General features: G+C 45.8%; 1 protein-coding gene across 5 annotated transcripts in view; it reads left to right on the top strand.

Annotated features, from left to right (window-relative positions):
• The window catches only part of RSF1 (remodeling and spacing factor 1), a 131,926-nt gene that overhangs the window by 84,695 nt on the left and 24,020 nt on the right, over positions 1-23,211 (top strand). For all 5 annotated transcript variants that reach the window (XR_007772577.1, XM_050940345.1, XM_050940336.1 and 2 more), the window contains exons 12-15: positions 113-180; positions 4,812-5,019; positions 12,662-12,885; positions 15,945-16,136. Coding sequence is in view for 4 of the 5 variants with exons in the window: in XM_050940345.1 (XP_050796302.1) it covers positions 113-180; positions 4,812-5,019; positions 12,662-12,885; positions 15,945-16,136 (692 nt within the window). In the remaining variant the exon portion in view is untranslated. The remainder of the gene's footprint in view (positions 1-112; positions 181-4,811; positions 5,020-12,661; positions 12,886-15,944; positions 16,137-23,211) is intronic.

Below are 23,211 nucleotides of genomic sequence, written 5' to 3' on the forward strand. Positions count from 1 at the left end.
TGTCTGAAGCACTCTGAATTCTTACAGCTATTTTAGATTTTGAGGCGTGACATCAAAATATATCTGAACTGTGCTCTGTTTCAAAGTAATAAATAAAAGATACTATTTTTAGATTTGATGAGTTTGATGAGGCAATTGATGAAGCAATAGAAGATGATATCAAGGAGGCCGATGGAGGAGGTATGTTTTTATTACTTACTATTTGTATAGTTAAAATGGTGACATGCTGGGCTGGTATAATGCGCATTCTATTACAGTGCCAGAGGGAATGCATGTAGTCCTGACCTTTTGATACCTCATCTGAATCTCTGCATAGCTTGAAATTTTTGCTAGTGCTCTTTCAAATGGAAATTGCTACTGTATTTGCCTGGTTCTGGGGCAATGGGTATCATGTGTTGGAGAGTCCATGTAGGGAAAAGTCATGTTGCTTTTGTTAATGATAATTAAGTTCAGTTTTTACTTTTTTCAATATCTAAACATAAAACTGGGCATCAAGAACCAAACATTTTATAATTGCTCCCTAACTTTGGATGGCCAGATTGGGAAGCCACTGGGTGCTGCTGGTATTCAATACCTCTGGAAATTGGGCTCCTATGTGTTTTCACATTGAGGTGCCCAAAACTAGTCAACATCTTGAAAATGTTGGCCCTGATCTTGGTCAGTACTACCTTACAGCACAGATGTGTTGTGAAACTTTACTCATTAATGCTTGTAAATCTCTTCGTGATCCTCAGGTGGAAGGAGCTAATAGTAAAAAATTAGAACGAAGTTAGAAAATTATAACCTAATCTTACTATTCTAATCTGTCTTTTATTTTTGTTTTGTGACGTGGTGAAGAGCTGAGGGACAGATTTTTCCAAGCATGCCCAAGCGATTTAGGAGCGCGGTGCCTATTGCCTGTCAGTGGGATTTGTGCTTCAGCATCTCTTGCATATTTAAAATGTTCAGATAATCCTTTGCACGTGTTCTTTTTGAATCCCCAGAACAATGCCCGTTTTTTCAAAAGCATTACAATGAGTTCCACGGGAACTCTGCCTGCCCGCCTGCCAGGCACCTCCTTTCATGTAGGAGGTATACCATCGGCTTTCTCTAAAGACCTTATTAAACAGATGTCATTTGCAGTGTGCCCAGAAAGTCACCAAATTTGAGCTGTTATGGACTAAGTGGGGGAGCAGGTTCCAGAGTCTCATAGCCCTCACAGAGAACACTCCATCAGCCACCCCCTTCACTTTTATAATAAGGGAAATCCAGCTCAAACGCCCCTGCTTGACAGACCACAGCTGTGTCAGTATGGCCCAGTATGTGACTAGAGCACCAAAGAATGGATGTGCAGAGTTTTCGCTGTGTGCATGGTACAGGGATTATCCATCAAACTCACCCTAACAAATAAATAAATAAAACAACCCAATTTATCCTTCCTTGGCACTCTGGGGGCCACTTGTCTCCCTCCATCGCCCCAGGTGCCTATACAGCCCCTGCCATGTAGGCGACAGGAGGTGACTTCCCAGGAAAGAGTCTGCCATCACTTACTACTTCATCAGGCCCTCAATGCTGTCTGGATCCTGAAGGGGAAAAAGAGAAGAAAATAATTGGGTTATCTTTTAACTAGGACTTGAGGCTGCAACCTCCACTCAGCCCTGGCCTTACCTTGAGTGCCACTTCTGCAAGGTTCGGTCCCACTGAGATAAAGATAACGAAACAAAACATTTTTAATGCTAAAGTGGTATCTACTTACTGCAGCACTTCCATCCAAACATGGTGTTACTTATCATGGGGGACACTCTGAGCCTTTAGGACCAGAAGTGGTTAGGACAGCAGAGAGAGTGACCATGCTCCATCATTCTCATATGGTGTTGTGTGAGGGTATAGGGCCTCAGATTGTACCCTACCTATAGATCCATGCACATGTCACATCACTTGAAGAAACCCTTTGATGGTTGCACGGGTGGCTCTAGGTATTTTGCCGCCCCAAGCACTGCAGGGATCAGCGGACCCTCTGCAGGCAAGCCACCAAAGGCAACCTCACGGCGACTGGCAGAGCGCCCCCTGTCCTGGCGTGCTGGTGCCTGGAGCCGACCCTGATGGTTGTGATAGAAAGGGTGGATAGAAATGGGATGGGTTGGGTGGACAGAAAGCTGGCTAGATCGTCGGGCTCAACGGGTAGTGATCAGTGGCTCCACGTCTAATTGGCAGCTGGTTTCAAGCGGAGTGCCCCAAGGGTCAATCCTAGGGCTGGTTTTGTTCAATATCTTCATTAACAATCCAGAGGATGGCGTGGATTGCACCCTCAGCAAGTTTGCAGATGACACTAAACTGGGAGAAGGGGTAGATATGCTGTAGGGTAGGGATAGAATACAGAGGGACCTAAATAGATTAGAGAGTTGGGCCAAAAGAAACTTGATGAGGTTCAACAAGGACAAGTGCAGAGTCCTGCACTTAGGATGGAAGAATCCCATGCACTGCTACAGACTGGGGACCGAGTGGCTAGGTTGCAGTTCTGCAGAAAAGAACCTAGCGGTTACAGTGGATGAGAAGCTGGATATGAGTCAACGATGTATCCTTGTTGCCAAGAAGACTAACGGCATTTTGGGCTGTATAAGTAGGGGCATTACCAGCAGATCGAGGGACGTGATCATTCCCCTCTATTCAACATTGGTGAGGCCTCATCTGGAGTACTGAGTTCAGTTTTGGGCCCCACACTACAAGAAGGATGTAGAAAAATTGGAAAGAGTCCAGCAGAGGGCAACAAAAATGATTAGAGGGCTGGAGCACATGACTTATGAGGAGAGGCTGAGGGAACTGGGATTGTTTAGTCTGCAGAAGAGAAGAATGAGGGGGGATTTGATAGCTTCTTTCAGCTACCTGAAAGGGGGTTCCAAAGAGGATGGATCTAGACTGTTCTCAGTGGTAGCAGATGACAGAACAAGGAGTAATGGTCTCAAGTAGCAATGGGGGAGGTTTAGGTTGGATGTTAGGAAAAACTTTTTCCCTAGGAGGGTGATGAAGCACTGGAATGGGTTACCTAGGGAGGTGTTGGAATCTCCTTCCTTAGAGGTTTTTAAGGTCAGGCTTGACAAAGCCCTGGCTGGGATGATTTAGTTGGGGATTGGTCCTGCTTTGAGCAGGAGGTTGGACTAGATGACCTCCTGAGGTCCCTTCCAACCCTGATGCTCTATGATCCTACTGTGCTAAGGGCCATAGAAACATACACAGACATAGTCCCTGTCCTGAAGGCCTTACAGTCTCAGAAGACAAGCAAAATGTTAAGTGGAGGGAGAGACAAGGTGAGGGAGGTAATATCTTTCACTGGACCAACTTCTGTTTGTGAGAGAGACAAGCTTTCGAGCCACACACTGCTCTTCTTCAGGTTGGGGATTGTGAACGTATGCGCACACTTTGTATTTATTTTTTGTTTCATAATTGCATCAATAAATATCAGTATACCCTGACTGCTGCTCAGCCTACGTATCTAAACACTGGCTGTTAAACACTGTACTAAGCTAATGTTCCCACTACTTATTTCCTTGTGGTAGGGCTCATGTCACCTCCTAATCAGCCAGTTTTCAAAACCAGTTCCCCAGTCAAGTTGCATGTGATGGGGTGTGCAACCACAACCCACCTCTTGCCTTCAGTTATGGTAATAGTTTTAGCACATGCTAATTACTGGTGCATAAGTGGTTGGAATAAAATAAGCCGGGAAGAAGGCTTATGGATACAGCTGCCTGGTGACTCCCATCTCCCTTGGCAGTCCTTTATAGATGATTGCCAAAGAAATCATCAGGATCTACACCAGGCTCTGTAGAGAGTGATGGTGCCATTGATTGACTGACTCTCACATCTCACAACTACGCCTTTTGTAGATGTCTTGTTACGAATTCAAATCCAGTGTCTCCAAAACAGGGCTGCTCATCTTTCCTCCTAATCCCTCTCCACTTCCTTCTCTCTCTGGCATCACTAAGAACTCTGCTACTGTCCCTTGTCTCCCAAGCTGCTAATGCCATTTCAGAATTCCCAGCGCTCCTTCAGCCACACCCAGTTCCCTCACTAAGCCTTGTTACTACTTCTTTAAAATCAGTGTGTTCTTTCATCTCTCTCTCTCTCCCCCCCCCCCCCCCGCCACTACAACACTTATTCATGACTTGGGGATCTCTCACCTTGACTACGAGAACCATATCTCTAGTTTTCCTGTCTCACCTCTTCCCTCACCGCACTCTTCTATTCTGTCAATAACAATATTTTTAGTATTAGTACTGTTCCTTTTCATTTATTCCAATCATGTGTCATATCCTTGAATCCACTCCCTAGCTTTCCTTCAGTCCTACATCATATTCAGACCTCTTGTCCTCCAAGAACATTCATAATCTTGTTTTGTGTGTGCGTGTGCCTGAGTTTATCTTATGGCATAGCATTTTAATATGTTCCTATCAGATCAGTGGTCCACCTATCCCAGTATGCTGTCCCAGACAGTAGCCAATATCTGATGCTTCAGAGGAAGGTGCTGGCATTCCTGTAATGGACAATTGTCCAGTAACCTGCCCATAGGGAAACTTCTTTCTAACATCCCATGGGTAAATAGTTGCTTTGAGCCCCCAATGTTAGGGATTATATCCCTTCCAAAATATACTCTCTCTATAATAAAGCTGTGGATGTAAGAAACCTGGGTTCAAGAAATTGAGTCTTGGATGATGAAAAGGGTCTCCTTTATAAAAGGAAGTTGAAATTAGCAAGAGGATGGGAAGGTCTCTGTGAAGTTGAATGAAAAATGCTATAATTAACTTGCAGCTTATTTTCCCTTTCTCCAACTAACACAGGTGGTGGCAGAGGCAAAGACATGTCTAATATCACAGGTCACCGGGGAAAAGACATTTCCACCATCCTAGAGGAAGAAAGAAAAGAAAATAAGCGGCCACAAAGGGCGGCTGCAGCACGTCGCAAGAAGCGACGGCGACTGAACGACCTCGATAGTGATAGTAACCTGGATGAGGAAGAGAGTGAGGATGAGTTCAGGATCAGCGATGGGTAGGTAGCTGTTAAACTACTAGTCTTGGGTTATTAACCACTACAGGTTTCTGTGAGCTTACGATGCCATTAGTTGTCTCTTTGTGGTTTGAAGCTGTAAGAGTGGGTTTTCTGTTAAGTCAGGTCTAGACTTAAATTTTTTATTAGTCTTACTCTTTCATTTAGGGGTATGTAGTTTTTTTTTTTAAACATAACAAAAGTAGTTACATCAGTGAAAGCCCTAGTGTGGACACACATTTTTATTGGTATAAAGGTGACTTATACCAATATAGTTTTGTTTCTTACTGTATGGGAATTGCAGTGCCAGTATAAGGCATCTTTCTGTTCTATCAGTATAGAAAATCTAGTCACAACTCTCTAGTGTAAACAAGACCTCATAGATATCTTAGAATTATGAAGTACTGATAGACTGAAAGCTTCATCTCTAGTAGCTTAAAGAAAGCTATAGAAATCAATTTTTTTAGCATACTACAAATTTGAGGTTCAGAAGCCAGCAGAACTAGATGTGGAGATCAGGAAAAGGTAGCGTTTAACCTGTTAAGAACGTGAAACCTAAAATGTTAGCAGTCTGATTAAATATCCCTTCCCCTTCTGAATTTCTCAACTTTCACTTTCTTGGGATGCTGCCATTTCATTAGTTCTCTAGTCATCTGAATCCTCCAGAGCAGACAGACCTGAATTTCTTTCAGTCCTTTTTTATGCTTTCTAAAGACACACACTAGGGTACAAGACCTCTTTTTTTCCCCCTCTTTGCTGAGAGTCCTTGAGGCTGACACATTGTTCATTACCCCTCTTGTTGTGTTTTGGAACTATCTCTATTCAGATCTCTTCAGCTCCATTTTCCACATGTGATTGTGTTGAAGGTTTTTCAGTGGTTGAGCAAGATGTTCTGGAACTTTCCTAGTTAGTGAATTCAGCCTGCAAAAATCTCACTGAATTAGCACTGCATTCATCTGTCACATTGAGTCCACATATTTTCAACAATAATCTCTACTAATTATCTGTTGGATGTTAGATTAGAGTTTGCATTCAGATATGGGAGTTGGATGCCTATTACTCTTGCATAAGAACCTTTCTTTTCAGGTAGGCTGCTTAACTGCTATAGAAATTTATAAGTCTTTATATGACAGTAGTGCTGAAAGACCGGTTATATAAATCAGTGAATTAGAAGTTTATCCATAAGCGCATCAGCTTCATGGATATGATTCTTTCAACTCTCACAAGTGAATAAATTTGTATTTGGTCAGTGCTTGAATGAGAGATCGCAAGGGAACACCTATTGTAGGTGAAACATGAAACTGTTTCACAGATGGTGTTCTGCCTGAACTATTACTGAACCAGTATGACAAAGGGCACTGTAGGTGTGAGGGTGCCATATTTCATAGAAGACACACAAACTGAAGTCTTGACCAGATGTGGGTACTTAAAGAATGTCTCATAAGAATAGTGATGTTTATCCTGAAGTCCTGGTCCAATTAGAATTCAGCTTAAATAAAGCCACCTGCAGTTTCAATTGGATACAGCATTTGAAGTCACTTACTGTCCTAATCTACTATGTAATGTGTGACAGACCCAGACCAGTGGGTAGAGGGCAAATATACTGGTCATTGGGTGAGTAGTTTTCTGTTCCCTGAGTGACCAGAGCAGTGGCTGCACTAGAGTACTCAGGAACCTGCTAGAACCGATTACGGCAAACTGGCTGATGAGATCACTTGCAGCCAATCAAGGCAGGCTAATCAAGGCACCTGGGTTTAAAAAGGAGCTCACTCCAGTCGGGGGGAGGGGGGAGCCAGAGGGGAGGAAGTGCGTGTGAGGAGCTGGGAGCAAGAGGTACCAGGAGCTGAGAGTGAGAGGGTGTGCTGCTGGAGGACTAAGGAGTACAAGAGTTATCAGACACCAGGAGGAAGGTCCTATGGTGAGGATAAAGAAGGTGTTTGGAGGAGACCATGGGGAAGTAGCCCAGGGAATTGTAGCTGTCATGCAGCTGTTACAGGAGGCACTATAGACAGCTGCAATCCACAGGGCCCTGGGCTGGAACCCTGAATAGAGGGCGGGCCCGGGTTCCCCTCCAGACCTTCCAACTCCTGATCAGACACAGGAGGAGCTGACCTAAACTGTGGGGAAGATCACTGAGGTGAGCAAATCTGCCAATAAGCGCAGGACTCACCAAGGCAGAGGAGGAACTTTGTCACAACTGGTGTCAGAGGTGGGATTTGGTGTGCACAGCGCGGCAGAAGAAGGAGGGTGATTTAAAAAACAAACAAAAAAGGTAGAGGGTTTACTTTTTTTTCAGCACAATGGATGACTTAGTACGGGCATTGGTACAAGCTACGGCGGCCCAGCAGGAGGCTACCCATGTCCAGGCAGCTGCCCAACAGGAGGCAGTGCAGCTGCAGCAAGAGACTAATCGCCTGCTGATGGACCAGGCTTCTCAAGACTGAGCTCTGTTGCGGGAACTGGTAAACCAGGTAAAGACCCTTCAGAGCTGAACCGCTGCCATGATGGGACACAGATCATGCGGGCCAGCCATTGGCTGCAGAAGATGATGCAGGAGGATGATGTAGAGGCATATCTTCTGGCCTTTGAGAGGACAGCCCTACGGGAGGCCTGGCCTTGGGATCAGTGGTCTGGCATCCTTGTCCCATTCCTGTGCGGGGAGGCCCAGAAGGCTTATTATGATCTTCCTGAACAGGCTGCAGCAGACTACCCCCAGCTGAAAGCAGAGATCCTGACCAGATCTGGGGTAACGACAGCAGTGCGGGGCCAGTGGTATCACGAGTGGAGGTACCAGGAAAACAAAACCCCGCGGTCCCAATTGTATGACCTCATCCATCTCGCACGAAAGTGGTTGCGAACGGAGTCCCGGAGTCCGGAAGAGGTACTAGAGGTTCTGGTCGTCAACCGATACTTGAGGGGACTACCGCCAGACCTTTGTGCCTGGGTAAGCCAGAACGAACTCTCCACCTATTATGACGTTGTTGCACTGGTAGAGAGGTGAAGGACGGTGAGGGAGCTGACCCGACCAGTTAAGGAAGAGGCACCCCGGGTTAAACCAGCAGCACTAAGCCCTAAAGCTCGGGTGCCTGGGCCACCAGGAGAGCCCAGGTGGAAAAAGAGAGGTGCTGAAGGCCCACCAGAAGCCACAAAGAGTCAGAACACTGAGGGGGAAGAAGATTGTGATGTTAGACTGCTCAAACCAAGAGACCGGAGAATGCCTAGGGCCCCATACAGATGTTATGCCTGTGGGGAGTGGGAACATATAGCTGCACAGTGTCCCAATGCTGAGGAGCCGATGCAGCGTAACCTGGGGAACTGGGCAGACCCATGCTCCCTAATCCACCTTGTGGGGGTCTCACTAACCCCACGTATGTACACCAGACCAGTAAAGCTAAATGGGTTAGAGACCACGGCACTGGTTGATTCGGGGAGTGCTATCACACTTGTCTCAGGGAAGCTCGTGAAGTGTAGTCAGCTGCTGTGGGCTAAACGTACAGGGATAACATGTGTCCATGGGACAGTAGGTTATTACCCCACCATCCCAGTAAAACTCGAGATTCAGGGGAACACTACTGAGGTAGCAGCAGGTGTAGTCCCTAAACTCCCATACCTGGTGCTCATAGGGAGGGACTTCGCAGGGTTTGGAGACTTACTTCCAGTAGGAGGCTTGGAGACAGAGGGGAATCCTGAAGTTAGTGAGGCATCCACAGTAGACTGTCAACCCCCAGTCTTTTCTGAAATATCCCCAGATTTATTTTCCATACCCAGACAGGGGTAGAAAGTCGAAAGGGAAAGGGAAAGGAGGGCAGCTAAGGCCTTGGGAACCCAAATACTGACTCAAAGCCAGAGGGTCACTCTCGTAGGTAGGCGGACCCGAGCAGTTGAAAAGGAGGCCACCCAGGAGGGAGAAGCATCTGAGTCTGACCCCCCAACCTAACACTTCTGAACCAGTAGAGGCAACAGAGACTGGGCCCCTAGTTCTTGAGCAGATTAGCCCCGGGAGAGGAAATTTTGGACGGGACCAGGCTGAAGACCCAAGGTACAACAACATTAGGAAGGAGGTGACTGAAATAGATGGGGTCCCCGTGAAAGGGAAAACCCAGGGACCAGGACCCTACTTCATAATGAAGAAGAATCTCTTATACCGGGTTGCACCAGTACAGGGGCAGAAGGTACAGCAGATCCTAGTACCTCACAAACACCAGAATGCTGTATTAAGTCTTGCTCATAGTTATCTTTTTGGGGGGCTTTTGGGGGTAGAGAAGGCCCCTGCATGAATCCTACGACGGTTCTTCTGGCCCGGAGTACATGAAGAAGTGCGGAGGTACTGTGCATCCTGCCCAGAGTGTCAGCTGCACAGTCCCTGTCCCCACCTGAGGGTACCCTTCCCATCATAGAGGTCCCCTTTGAGCGAATAGCCATGGACCTAGTGGGACCCCTGGAAAAGACAGCTCGGGGCCACCAATATATACTTGTTGTTTTGGACTATGTTGCTTGCTACCCAGAAGCCGTCCCCCTGCGGAACACAGCCTCTAAAACGATAGCCAAAGAGCTAGTGGGGATCTTTGCCCGAGTGGGGTTACCAAAGGAGATATTAACAGGCCAAGGAACCCCATTTATGTCAAAGCTAATGAAGGACCTCTGTATGCTGCTTCATATACATACCTTGAGAACTTCCGTCTACCGTCCGCACACTGATGGGTTGGTAGAAAGGTTTAACCGAACCCTCAAGGCTATGATAAGGTAAGTCGGGACGGGAAGGATTGGGACACCCTACAACCCTACCTTATGTTCGCTATCCGGGAAGTACCTCAAGCCTCAACTGGGTTTTCCCCCTTCGAGTTATTATATGGGCATACTAGACATCGCCAAAGAGATCTGGGAAGAGGAACCCAATGAGGGGAGAAATATAATAGAACATGTAATAGAGATGCGAGACCGGATAGCCCGTGTCACCCCTATTGTATGGGAACATTTGGAAAATGCACAGGAGGCCCAGAGAACCCATTACAATCGCCAGGCAAAAGTCCGACAGTTCCAGCCAGGGGATCGGGTGATGGTGTTGGTACCCACGGCAGAAAGCAAGCTTCTGGCCCAATGGCAGGGACCCTATGAGGTGGTTGAACCCGTGGGGGAAGTAACCTACCAGGTGCGGCAGCCAGGATGCCAAAAACAAAAACAGATTTATCACATCAACCTTCTGAAACCCTGGCATGCACAAGAGGCGTGCATAACTATCCAAAAAGACCTAACCCAGGAAAACAAGCCTTCCAAACAGGTGAGAGTGTCTCTCGATTTAACACCAGACCAGAAGAATGAGGTGTCTGAGATGATCTTCCGGAACCAAGATGTGTTCTCAACAAAACCGGGTCGAACAGCCGAGACATATCACCACATCGTCATGAACCCTGGGGCCAGAATAACAATGAGGCCTTATCGGGTGCCAGCGGCCAAAAGGGAGGAAATAAAAGCAGAAGTTAAAAAAAATGCTGGACTTGGGGATCATCGGAGAATCCCACAGTCAGTGGTCCAGCCCAATCGTGCTGGTGCCCAAACCTGATGGCACCACAAGTTTTTGCAATGACTTCCGGCGACTAAACGAAGTATCACAGTTTGACGCATACCCCATACCTTGCATAGATGAGCTAGTGGACCATCTGGGTGATGCCTGGTATTTGACTACTTTAGACTTGACAAAGGGGTACTGGTAGATTTCCCTTGCAGAAGACGCAAAGGAAAAGACTGCATTCTCTACACGAGAGGGTCTTTTTCAATATACTGTCCTCCCTTTCGGACTACATGGAGCCCCAGCTACTTTCCAGCGCCTCATGGACAAGCTATTATGCCCGCATAACAGTTATGCTGCTGCCTACTTGGATGATGTGGTCATTCATATCCCAGACTGGGAAACCCACCTAGAGAAGGTGGAGGCAGTCCTTGATACCTTCAGGCTAGCTGGCCTTACCGCAAACCCTGCCAAGTGCGCTGTAGGGTTTACAGAGGCCAAATATCTTGGCTACATTGTGGGAAAAGGTCTGGTAAAACCCCAAGTGAACAAGTTGGAGGCCATCCAAAATTGGCCGCGACCACATCGCAAGAAACAAGTCCGGGCATTCCTAGGTGTAGTGGGGTATTACAGACGATTTATCCCCCATTTTGCCACAAGGGCAAGCCCCCTGACAGACCTAGTGGAAGCCCGTGGACCTGATTTGGTGAGATGGTCGGAAGCGGCAGAGGAAGCATTCACAGACCTACGGACTGCCCTCTGCAGTAACCCTGTACTGGTAGCCCCTGATTTCACCAAGGTATTTATCCTGCAGAGGGATGCATAGGAAGTAGGGTTGGGGGCCATTCTATCACAGATGGTCGGGGAGGAGGAACACCCAATTCTCTACCTCAGTAGGAAACTCCTTCGGAGGGAACAAAAATATGCAGTGGTGGAGAGAGAGTGCCTCACCGTAAAATGGGCCATGGAAGCATTGCGCTTGGGCGCAGATTTGTCCTCGTGACCGACCATGCCCCTCTTCAATGGATGCAGTGGAACAAGAAGAACACAAGGGTGACCAGGTGGTTCTTATCCCTCCAACCTTTCCAGTTCTGTGTGCAACACAGAGCAGGGAGCTGTCACGGCAATGCCAATGACTTGTCACGTGTGCACTGTCTGGCATCCCAAGCTGCCCATCCCCTTGGTGTTGAGCAGGGGGGAGGGATATGTGACAGACCCAGACCAGTGGGGTACAGGAGTCTGGTAGAGGGCAAATATACTGGTCACCGGATGAGTAGTTTTCTGTTCCCTGAGTGACCAGAGCAGGGGCTGCACTAGAGTAATCAGGAACCTGCTAGAACCAATTAAGGCAGACAGGCTGATGAGATCACCTGCAGCCAATCAAGGCAGGCTAATCAAGGCACCTGGGTATAAAAAGGAGCTCACTCCAGTCGGGGGGAGAGGGGAAGCCAGAGGGGAGGAAGTGCGTGTGAGGAGCTGGGAGCAAGAGGCACCAGGAGCTGAGAGTGAGAGTGTGTGCTGCTGGAGGACTAAGGAGTACAAGAGTTATCAGACACCAGGAGGAAGGTGAGGATAAAGAAGGTGTTTGGAGGAGGCCATGGGGAAGTAGCCCAGGGAATTGTAGCTGTCATGCAGCTGTTACAGGAGGCACTATAGACAGCTACAATCCACAGGCCCCTGGGCTGGAACCCGGAGTGGAGGGCAGGCCTGGGTTCCCCCCCAAACTTCCCAACTCCTAATCAGACACAGGAGGAGTTGACCCAGACTGTGGGGAAAATCATTGAGGAGAGCAAATCTGCCAATAAGCGCGGGACCCACCAAGGTAGAGAAGGAACATTGTCACAAATGTTATACTCTGTAAAGACACCTTCAGGTATGCAGCAGGTGTTTAATTTCGGTGTTGAGTATGTTAATCTCAGCATAAAGATTTGGTGCCTCACATTAGTTGTGAGAATATTCATTCGTTTTTGTGAAATGCTCTTAGGATCTCCTGACAAAAAAAGATGCAGATGTTATTTCAGTAATACATTTCTATATTTATTATAAGCGATATTAAATATATCTAACTCTTATATAGTACAGTATTTTAGTCCATTTGTTTCAAGTATCTCTCTTTTGGCTGTAACTTTTTTTTAACAGATCTCAGGATGAGTTTGTTGTATCAGAGGAAAACCCAGATGAAAGTGAAGATGATCAGCTGTCAAATGAAGACAGTGATACAGAGTTCTGTGCCCGTAGACCCAGGCGACACCACTCCAGGCCAATGAGACAAAGCAGGCGGTTACGAAGAAAAACAGTCAAGAAAAAATATTCAGAGGATGATGAAGAGGAAGATTCTGAGGACAATTTAAGTAGGGAGTCTGGTAAGCTTAACTTTTTCAGAGTTAGCTGTTGTATGTGAGAGGAGAGGGCCCAAGCAAAAGGACGGGGGCTTACAAACTCCTGAGTTCTAATCTTAGCCTGTACATTGACTTGGCTATATGGAGTCAGTCAAGTCATATGTCATCTGTGCTTCTAATGTTCTAGCTGTAAAAATAGGGCTAATGCTTTTGTAATAGAGGTGTTGTGGTAGTTAATTGGATGTCTCTGAGAGTTACTTTGGAAATGAAAAGTGCCATGCGAGTACTGTTTTTTTAACACTTGTGTTCCGTATTTAAGGTTTTCACTTGCTCTGAGTGTTCTCTTCAAAATACACAAAAGGAAATTAGTGTTGAGTGCTAGGTTCTTTGGGTCACATTCATTTTTAAATGCATGCTTAAGTTGTGAGGGCAAAACAGGCAATTGTATGTAGAATTTGCAGATTCCTGATGTTTCATTTCCAATTGCATCTCTATTTGCATATTTTGTGTGTGCACAATATTTTTTTTAAACTTAGCAGGAAAAGTAGTTCAAAGAACTATTTCATTGTGTCTACCCAGAGATCTGCTGATGCCTCATGGAAAACTTTGAAAAGCCTATTGCTATTAGAAACTCAATCCCTGATTTTTAGTAGGGAAGAATAATTTCCTTAACTGCAGGAATTCTTGTACTATGATTTATGTTAGATTAGAGGAAAAAGTTAAATTACAGTAGTGATCCCTTCAGACTTTATAATCTATGCATCTGTGGTTTTGATATTTCTCTCTTTTGAACCTTAATTACTAGGGACACTTGCATGAGAACAGTATCTTTGTTCCTTGCCTTATACTGTCTGTTCCCCAATGAAAATCCATCCTCTGTCTGAAATACAATTGACTCTGTAAAAATGATTCCTACCAGAGGAATAAGCAGTGGAAGCAAATGAACTAAGGGGAGAAGATATTTTTTTCTTATGTTTATTTGTCCTTACTAATCAAGAAGAAATAACTCAGAAAATAAGTAAATTTTGTCTCTTAAAAATGTATTCTCATAGCATTCCATGAGGAGTTAGCACATTTTAGGAAGAGTTTTCTCGAGAGTGTCACTTACTTTGTAGGACTGGGCCCAAAACTACGTAATGCCATTGGGAGTTGAAGGCACCCAGCATCATCAAGGATTAGTTCATTGCAGTATTGAATTTCCACTATTGTATCCATCTTTCTGAAGTCAGCTGAGCTGCAGACTGAAATGGGTTATCATGGAAGGGCTGGTCTCCAGTGTGAGTTTTTATGTATGGGCAAATTATAAGAAAGGTGTATGAACTTAAAATAATTGTTCCGTAAGCTGTCTTCCTTTTCTGCATGCCATTAAGAGACCAACAATGAGTGTAAGAAAGAAATGGCTAGAGTCTGAACACATAGAGATTCATAGTGGAAATGGTGGTAGTCTGTTATTAATGAAAATATGCGAGCAACTGATGCAGAAGCTAAAGGATCTGAAGTTATTACTAATCTACACCTTAATGCAGCTTAACGCTTGGGAGCAGTTCTTATTCAGTTCCTAGTGGACATGTGTCCATCACAAAAAAATACCACCCTAATATATGCACTAATACTCTTGTTAACAGCTGGCAGAGAGGCCAAAGGCTCAGTGTGCCTGGAAATTGAACTCCCTTCTTATCTCTGGAAGTGATCCCTCCATGGCAGCTTGATGTTGGAGAAGCTTGCACTGCTGATGCCCAGTATTCATCTGTTTTGTGGACAAATATAAAGAACCTCAGTCTTTGAGGTTTTCAGTCCTGTTCCTTTCCACAAGGCAGTGTATCTCTCTCTCAATCTCCTCTCCCTGCCCCCCCGCCAAGGGTGGTAGCCCAAACTATGTGTTCCTTTCCTTACCCCCATAAGCTCCCTTTCCGGAGAGCCTGCCTCGCCTTACACTGAGTTTAAAAAAATAACAAACATGGATGATTGCTTTATTTTTTTTCATCTCCAGAATTCTGAGGTTTCTCATTGAGCTCTCTTACTGACTTACTCTCATTTTTTCCTTAATGTTTTTGAGAGAAAAATGCGGCTGTTTTAGTCTGGGTCATTTCAGTTAATAACACGATAGGGCAGCTCATGATGTGAATGAAAAAGCAGCATTAACACTGTGGAATAATGTTTTTGATGTGGTTTAAAGAAAAAGTAGCTAAACATGATCCAGCTACCACAGTTATTTTCAGCTGTTGGAAAAAGTGGCTGACAAGCTAGACCCTAAGAAAGTACTAATTCTGCAGAAGGCTGGTGAACCAAGAACTAGGAATGACGGTGGGTCGGTTGTTATAAATGCTGTCATCTGGTATTCTGACCAAACGCGTAGCTGCAGCTTTGAAATCTATAGGACTGATCTTGTAGCTGACTTGAGAACAATTAATCTGTACTTTCCTACCATCAGTAGTATAGTCAAGGGTAAACTCAGGTACACAGAGTTTAGCCACTTCTCGTTTGGGGAATTGAGTTTACCCACTTCATTTTTGACCACTGCCTACAGTTCAGTGTTACTCTGTCAACATCTTTCATGCATGTTGTCTAAAAATGCTTGAATATAATAAAATTACAGTTAAATAAAAACATGGGGGGACAGGTATTTTCCAGAGGAGATTGAAATGAGATTATATCATAAATTCAGATTCAAGCAGGTTGTTCCAGTTGGCAGGAGCTGTAGAGGACAAGTATGTTTCACACAAGTAGGAGTATAGAAGGATAAAAAGGATTGTATAGAAAGATAATAGGAAACCAGAGGAGTGGTGGGAGAGGTTTGTTAGAGTAACTGGACAAATCCATAGTGGAATTTTAAAAACAGATGGCAATTTCAAGCTGGAAATGAATTGGGAGCCAGTGGAGTAGTATGAGACTTTACCCAGACAAGATAACAACCTTCCCGTTAGAAGCGTAATGATTGAGGGTTTCCTGTGACTAAAGAGTGGTTGATTTTGTTTGCTCAAGGTTGCACTTTGTGTGAACAAACATATCTTTTGAAAATGTGACAGTGAGTGTGCATTTTCATTTTAACAGAATAAAGTATATGGCTGTGTTCTTCTTTGCAGAAAGTGGTGATTACACAGATTACAGTGATGATGATTACCTGGAAACTAGGCGGAGAAGATCAAGGCGGAATCAGAAGAGACAAGTTAACTATAAGGAGGATTCAGAAAGCGATGGCTCACAGAAAAGTGTTCGCTACGGAAAGGAGTTAAGACGACTTCATAAACGCAGGCTTCCCAGTTCAGACAGTGAAGGTAAAACAAGCACTCCACCATTTGCAGGAGCTGATCTGTGAGTGATAGTGCAAAGGGAGAAATATGGGGCATAAAGTAAACACAAGATTTGCATTTAGTGTGAGATACACAGAGAATTCTTTCCTGAGATCCTTGATATTTCTTAAAATCTAAATGTATCCTTGTGATGCAACCTATCAATTTCTATAACAGGGAATTACCACTGCTATTTGTCAAATTCCCTGCTTTCCCTTATCTTGACTTCCTGGTGTGAAATTACTCCACCTGGCAGGGAAATGTTGGGATTGCAAAGGAGGAAATGCAGTTATTGTGGAGGACAGGATTATTTGTTATGCTTCATTTGTGGTCATTAAAGATCCATAGCACTTCTGTAAAAGTTAAGGGTGTTAACCCTGGTATCCTGGTTGTATCCAAATTGGGTAATTTTGTTCTGTTCCCCTAAATATGCCTGTAGTTGTAATTAAAACTTGAATAGAATCATAGAAATGTAGGGCTGGAAGAGACCTCAAGAGGTCATTTAGTCCAGTCCCCTGTGCTGAGGCAGGACCAAATAAACCTAGACCATCCCTACCAAGTGTTTTGTCCAACCTGTTCTTAAAAACCTCCAGTAATGGGGATTCCACAACCTCGTTTAGCAGCCTATTCCAGAGGTTAACTATCCTTATAGTTGGAAATTGTTTCCTAATATCTAACTCTGGCTGCAGATTAAGCCCATTACTTCTTGTCCTACCTTCAGTTGACATGGAGAACAATTGACCTCTTTGTAACAGGTCTTAACATATTTGAAGACTGTTATCAGGTTGCGCCTCAGTCTTCTTTTCTCACGACTAAACATGTCCAGTTTTTTAAACTTTCCTCATAGGTCACGTTTTCTAAACCTTTTATCATTTTGTTGAGCTCCTCTGGACTCTCTCCAGTTTGGCCACATCTTTCCTAACTGTGGCGCCTAGAACTGGATGCAGTAGTCCAGCTGGGGCCTCACCAGTGCTGAGTAGAGCAGACCATGTCTTTCATATGACACTCCTGTTAATACATGTTGGAATGACATTAATCTTTTTTGCATCACATTGTTGACTCCTCATATTCATTTTGTCATCCACTCTATAACCCCCAGATCCTTTTCAGCAGCTCGGCCACCAAGCCAGTTATTACTCATTTTGTAGTTGTATGTTTGGTTTTTCTTTCCTAAGTGAAGTACTTTGCACTTGTCTTTATTAAATTTTATCTGGTTGATTTCAGAGTAATTCTCTAATTTTGTCAAGGTTATTTCAAATTTTAATCCTGTCCTCCAAAGTGCTTGCAGCCCCTCCTCACTTGATGTTTTTTGCAGATTTAATAAACATGCTCTCACTTTAATTATTACAGTCATTAATGAAAATATTGAATAATACCAGACCCAGGACTGACCTGTGGGATCCCATTAGATACTTCCTCCCCGTTTTACAGTAAGCCATTGATAACTACACATAGTCTTTCACCCTATTGTACACTCACTTTTATAATATTTTCATCTAGATCACATTTCCTTCATTTGCTTATGAGAATGTCATATGGGACTGTGGGACAAAAGCCTTTCTAAAATCAAGACTATACCATGTTTTCTGCTTCCCTGTATCCATTAGGCTAGTAACCCTGTCAATGAAGGAAATTAGGTTTGTTTGGCAAGATTGGTGGTTCTTTGAATGCTTGCTCATGTTGATTCTAATTAGATGTGTGCGCAGTAGCCAGGTTTTTCCCTTGCGGTACCCGTCGGGTCAGCTCAGGCACCCCCTGGAGTTGTGCTTCCATGGTGCCGTTTATAGGGCCCCGCCAACCCGCCGCCATTTCAGTTCCTTCTTACCGCCTGTGATGGTTAGCCGGAATGCTCATTTGCTCTTGCTTTGGCAAGCCTTCTCCCTAGTAGTGCTCAGAATGTCTTTCTGTGAATAGTTAAACCAGTTAGCTAGTAGCTGTAGTTACTCAGTCATTATATAGCTAGATTCCAGTAGGGAGCGACCCCCACACTTCCTGCTTGAAGTGCCTGGGGGAATCGCATCAGAAGGACCATTGCAAGATCTGTGGGGGATTTCACTCCAGGACTCAAAAAGAAAGAGACCAAAGGCTGAAGATCCTTCTGATGGAGGCCACTCTCTGTCCCCACTCAGAGGTGACTTTGGCCGAACTGACACCTAGCACCTCAACATTGGTGCGCAGTGCTCCAGCTTCGATACGGGAAACTTCGGTACCGAAAAAGGACTTGGACAGAGACACTCAGCACCAACAGAGCTCACTGCACAGGGGCTCCACGCATGGCACCATTCCCAATCCCTGGTGCCCCTCAAGAAAAAGAAGCTGTACAGGGGGTGCTCACTTGCACTGCGTCTAGGACAGAAGGACTCGCATTGGGCCACGTAAGCGTGGCACCACCTAGCCCGACGCCGTTGACTGCTGGCCCAACAAAGGGTCAGTCAAGTCCAGCGCCCCAGGACTCCCCTGCCCTGGAGAGTTGCGGAAAGGCTTTGCAGCAGCCCTCCACACCAGAGACCTTCAAGGCAGCAAGAGAGCTCATCACCTTCATGGCACTGCCTTCCCTGCCCAGGCAAGACAGGGCACCAAGCTAAAGGGCAACGGCACCTGCGAGACTCTCGGTGTCGTCCAGAGGCAAGCCAGCAATGGTACCACATCAGTCACCATCATCAGGTCCACTGGTCCCTGGTACCTTCTGGCAGCAGACCAGCAGGGGAACCGCAGTGGTCACCAATCTCCCGGCACCGCTCTATGGCACTAGTAGGCACTGCTCTCCCATGATCTTCCCAGAGTGAGTCCTCCCAATCGGATTCAGAGGTGGAATTCTGTGTGTCCAGGTGGAGCTGGCACAGATCGGAGCGCAGACACTCGAGGTCGGACAGGGAGAGACAGCAATTTCCCCCGATGCTGTGACCCGTGCAATGGCAGGCTCCAACCCAATGGCCAATTTGGACCCCCTGGGCGTTTCATCAAAGCAAGGGATCCTATTCCAGGAGGTCAGTGTTGGTGGCTTCAGAAACCCATGCACCTTCCCCATCTCTCTTGGTGCAGGACCAGCCGCCCTACACCGTACTGGTCACTGCACAGGCCAAGAGCAAGAGCCGGTCCCGGGTAGAACCTCGTCTTCGTCGTCACCAGATAAGGCAGTGGCTGGTACCTCCACGGCTCCTGCACTTGAGGACAGTAGGGTCCACCAGCAGCTCCTGAAGAGAGTGACCCAGAACCTGGGGCTCTAGGTCAAGGAGGTCTCTGAGTCATTGGACCCCATGGTGAACATCTTGACTCCCTGAGGACCCTCCCAAGTTGCCCTGCTGCTCATTAAAACCATATAAGATACCACCAAAATGCTGTGGCAAACCCCTGCCTCCCTGCCCCTGGTGGCGAAAAGGACAAAGAGGAAGTATTTTGTTTCCCCTAAACTTTAGGGTTTGAACACTTTTATTCACACTTGCCACCGGACTCCTTAGTGGTGGCAGTGGCAAACGAATGAGAATGGCAAGGGCACCAAGGCCCATCACCTAAAGCCTGAGATGTGAAGAAGCTGGACCCCTTTTGGAGGAAAGTCTATTCTACTGGGGGGCTTCAGCTTCGGATTTCAAACCACCAGACAATCCTTAGCAGATATAGCTTCAATTCCTGCAGGGCTACGTCAGAATTCACTGAGCTTCTGCCAGCGGAACTGAGGGCGGAGTTTTCTACCTTGGTGGAGGAGGGCAAACTTGTGGCACAGTCTTCGCTACAGGCAGCCTTGGATGTTGCCAGTTCAGCCACTTGGACCAGGGCTTCAGTGGTGGCCATTAGGGGGAGTCGTGGCGGCAGGCATCAGAGCTCCTGTATGAGGTCCAACAGACCTCCTGTTTCAGGGCTCGACTAGGGTGACCAGATAGCAAGTGTAAAAAATCGGGACGGTGGGGGATAATAGGAGCCCATGTTTTTAAAAAAAAAAAAAAAAAAAAAAAAAAACAAACCCCAAGTATCGGGACTGTTCTTATAAAACTGGAACATCTGGTCACCCCAGGCTCGACCCTCTTCTCTGAGAAATCGGACTCACAGCTTCATAGCTTTAAGGACTCAGAGCCACTCTCAAGTCCCTGGGCCTCCATACTCCATCTACTCAGCGGAGGCATTTTAAGCCCCAGCCCCTGCCTTGATTCTACCAACAGGCAGGACTATTTTAGGAGGCGTAATAGAAACAACAGGAGGAAGCCGCCGCCTCCTTCATCGGCTCTGGGCAAGTGAAACAGTCCTCCGGTTAAAAACAAGCCTTTTGAAGGTGCGCCCGAGAGCGACGCACCAGTTCAAACACTGAATCCAAATATCCCATCCTTTTTGTGCCAATTGCCTCACTTCTACCATGCTTGGGCCCAGATCATGTCAGATTGCTGGTGCTCCTGGGGGAATTCTGCGCCCTGCAGTGGGGTGCAGAATTCATACCTTCTGCAGATTTCTTTGCTCCCCTGCAGAAAAATGGGGGAGCAAAGAAATCTGTGGGCAACACATGCCCCTTCCACAGCAGCCTGGACGCGTTTGCTGGAAGCAACCGGCAGCAGAGAGCAGATCATGGCGGCAGGGAGGGGAGGGGAAGGAGGGAGGTTGGGCATGGAGGTGGGGCTGGTTGCCTGCCTGCATGGGAAGAGTGAGACAGACTCACTCTGTCTCTATCCTCGCTGTTGCTGCATCCCGGGCTTGCAGGCATAGGGCTGTGTGAAGCAGGCTCTGTCCCTGAGGCAGAGCAGAAGTGTAATAACTAAACAGGCAGGCTGCTAATGTTCCCATTGCTAGTTAATTGTTCCCACTGTTAGTCAGTTAAGACTCCTTTACCTTGCCAGATGGGGTAAATAAACCTTGTTGTAAATGACAGTAACGGAATCCTCAGCTAGGAAGGTCTGTGTGCTTTCTTGCTTTTTTCCTGTGCCAGAGAGGCACAGTGGGGTTAGATTACAGCTCAGGATCTATTTTACTTATCCACTTTAAAAAATGCATGAAAATGATTAGCAAAACTGTATGGTTTTCTTGTGTGAAAGTCTGAGCAATTTAAAGCGTCGTTCTACTTTACAGAACACCAAACAACAAAATAAAAGTGTGTAATTTACATGAAAATCCAGGATTATAACTGGAATGCAAGGTCGTGGTTACCAAGTATTTGTAACTTAATTTTCATGTGTTTAGGACATGCTGCACAGTTAGTGGGATTTTTTTTCTGTATGGTAGTTTAAATAAATTACCAAAATAAGTGAAACTGGTGTGATGATATTGCATTATTTTGACAAATAAAATTTGCAGAATTTTGGATTTTTTGATGCAGGATTTTGGATTTTTTGGTGCAGAATTCCCCCAGGAGTAGCTGTCATATCCCAATTCCCAGATTTGGACCTTAGCGTCCAAAATATGGGGTTAGCATGAAAACCTTCAAGCTTAGTTACCAGCTTGGATCTGGTAAAGCTGCCACCACCCAAAAAATTAGAGTGTTTTGGGGCACTCTGGTCCCCCCAGAAACCTTCCCTGGGGACCCCAAGACCCAAATTCCTTGAGTTTCACAACAAGGGGGAATAAACCATTTCCCTTCCCCCCTCCAGGTGTTTCCTCCCTGGGTTCCTGGAGAGATACACAGAAGCAAGCTTCGTGAATTTAACCAGAGGGATTCCACCCTCTCTATTTCCAGTCCTGGAAACAGAAGTACTTCCCTCTTCACCCAGAGGGTATGCAAAGTCAGGCTAGTAAATCTAACACACACAGATTTCCCCCTGACTTCTTCCTCCCACCAGTTCCCTGGTGAGCACAGACTCAATTCCCTGGAGTTCCCCACTAAAAAAAAACTCCAACAGGTCTTAAAAAGAAAGCTTTATGTAAAAAGAAAAAAAAATACAAAAAAATGGTCTCTCTGTATTAAGGTGACAAATACAGGGTCAATTGCTTAAAAGAAATATGAATAAACAGCCTTATTCAAAAAGAATACAATTTAAAGCACTCCAGCAACTACACACATGTAAATACAAAAAAACAAACCTATCTTTTTGTATTTACAACTGGGAAACAGGAAATTAGAAAGGCAGGAAACAGAAATCCTTTCATAGCCGAGAGAAAGACAGGCACAAGACAAGAACAAAGGACTCACACACAAACTTCCCTCCACCCAGATTTGAAAAAGTCTTGTTTCCTGATTGGTCCTCTGGTCAGGTGTTTTAGGTTACTTCTTTCCAGGTGAAAGAGACATTAACCCTTAGCTATCTGTTTATGACAGTAGCACCGTAGAACTGGGATATTCTCTCTAGTTCAGCTCCCGGTCCTCACCTTCGGTCTGTCAGCGGCACCTTGAGTGTTCACCAAATGCATGGCAGTCACGGCCACTTTCTTGCAGAAGTACTAGGTGTAGGCGTTTCCATACCTTGACAACTGGCTGATCAAGGGCTGCTCCAAAACACAAGTGGAGGCACACGTAAGCCTGATAAGAGCAATGTTCGATGACCTTGGCCTTCTACTGAATGTGCAGAAGTCAACCCTGTCCCCTGTTCAGAGGATAGAATGCATAGGGGCAGTGTTGGACACAAGACAGGCAAGAGTATTTCTACTAGAGTCATGATTTCACACCCTTTGTGACGACATACAAGATCTCAGACAATTCCTTACCATCACAGCAAGGAATTGCCTGAAGCCCCTCAGCCTGTACTGATGTACTGCCTGTACATCAGTAATGCTGCCTGTACTGATGTAATGCAGCATGCCAGAGTGAGGCTCCCACCCTTTCAAGCATCTGAAGTGGAGTGCATCTGGGGGAGCTCAGGACTCAAGACTTCTGGTCCCAAGCGGAGCTCTTACTTCACATCAAAGTCAGGGAGCTGAGGGCAGTCTGTCTGGCATGCCAGACTTTCCAAGCTCACTTGGAGGGGAGATGTGTATCAGTCATGAAAGACAATACAACAGTGATGTTTTATATTAAAAGACGGGGGAAGCATGCTCATCTCCCTTGTGCCAGGAACAGTCCCTCAAACTGTGGGATTTCTGCATAGCCCACTCAATACACTTGAAGGCACCTTATCTTTCCGGAGTTCAAAACGAGTTGGCAGACCAT

The sequence above is a fragment of the Gopherus flavomarginatus genome, chromosome 1, assembly GCF_025201925.1.
Source record: "Gopherus flavomarginatus isolate rGopFla2 chromosome 1, rGopFla2.mat.asm, whole genome shotgun sequence".
Taxonomy (NCBI): domain Eukaryota; kingdom Metazoa; phylum Chordata; order Testudines; family Testudinidae; genus Gopherus; species Gopherus flavomarginatus.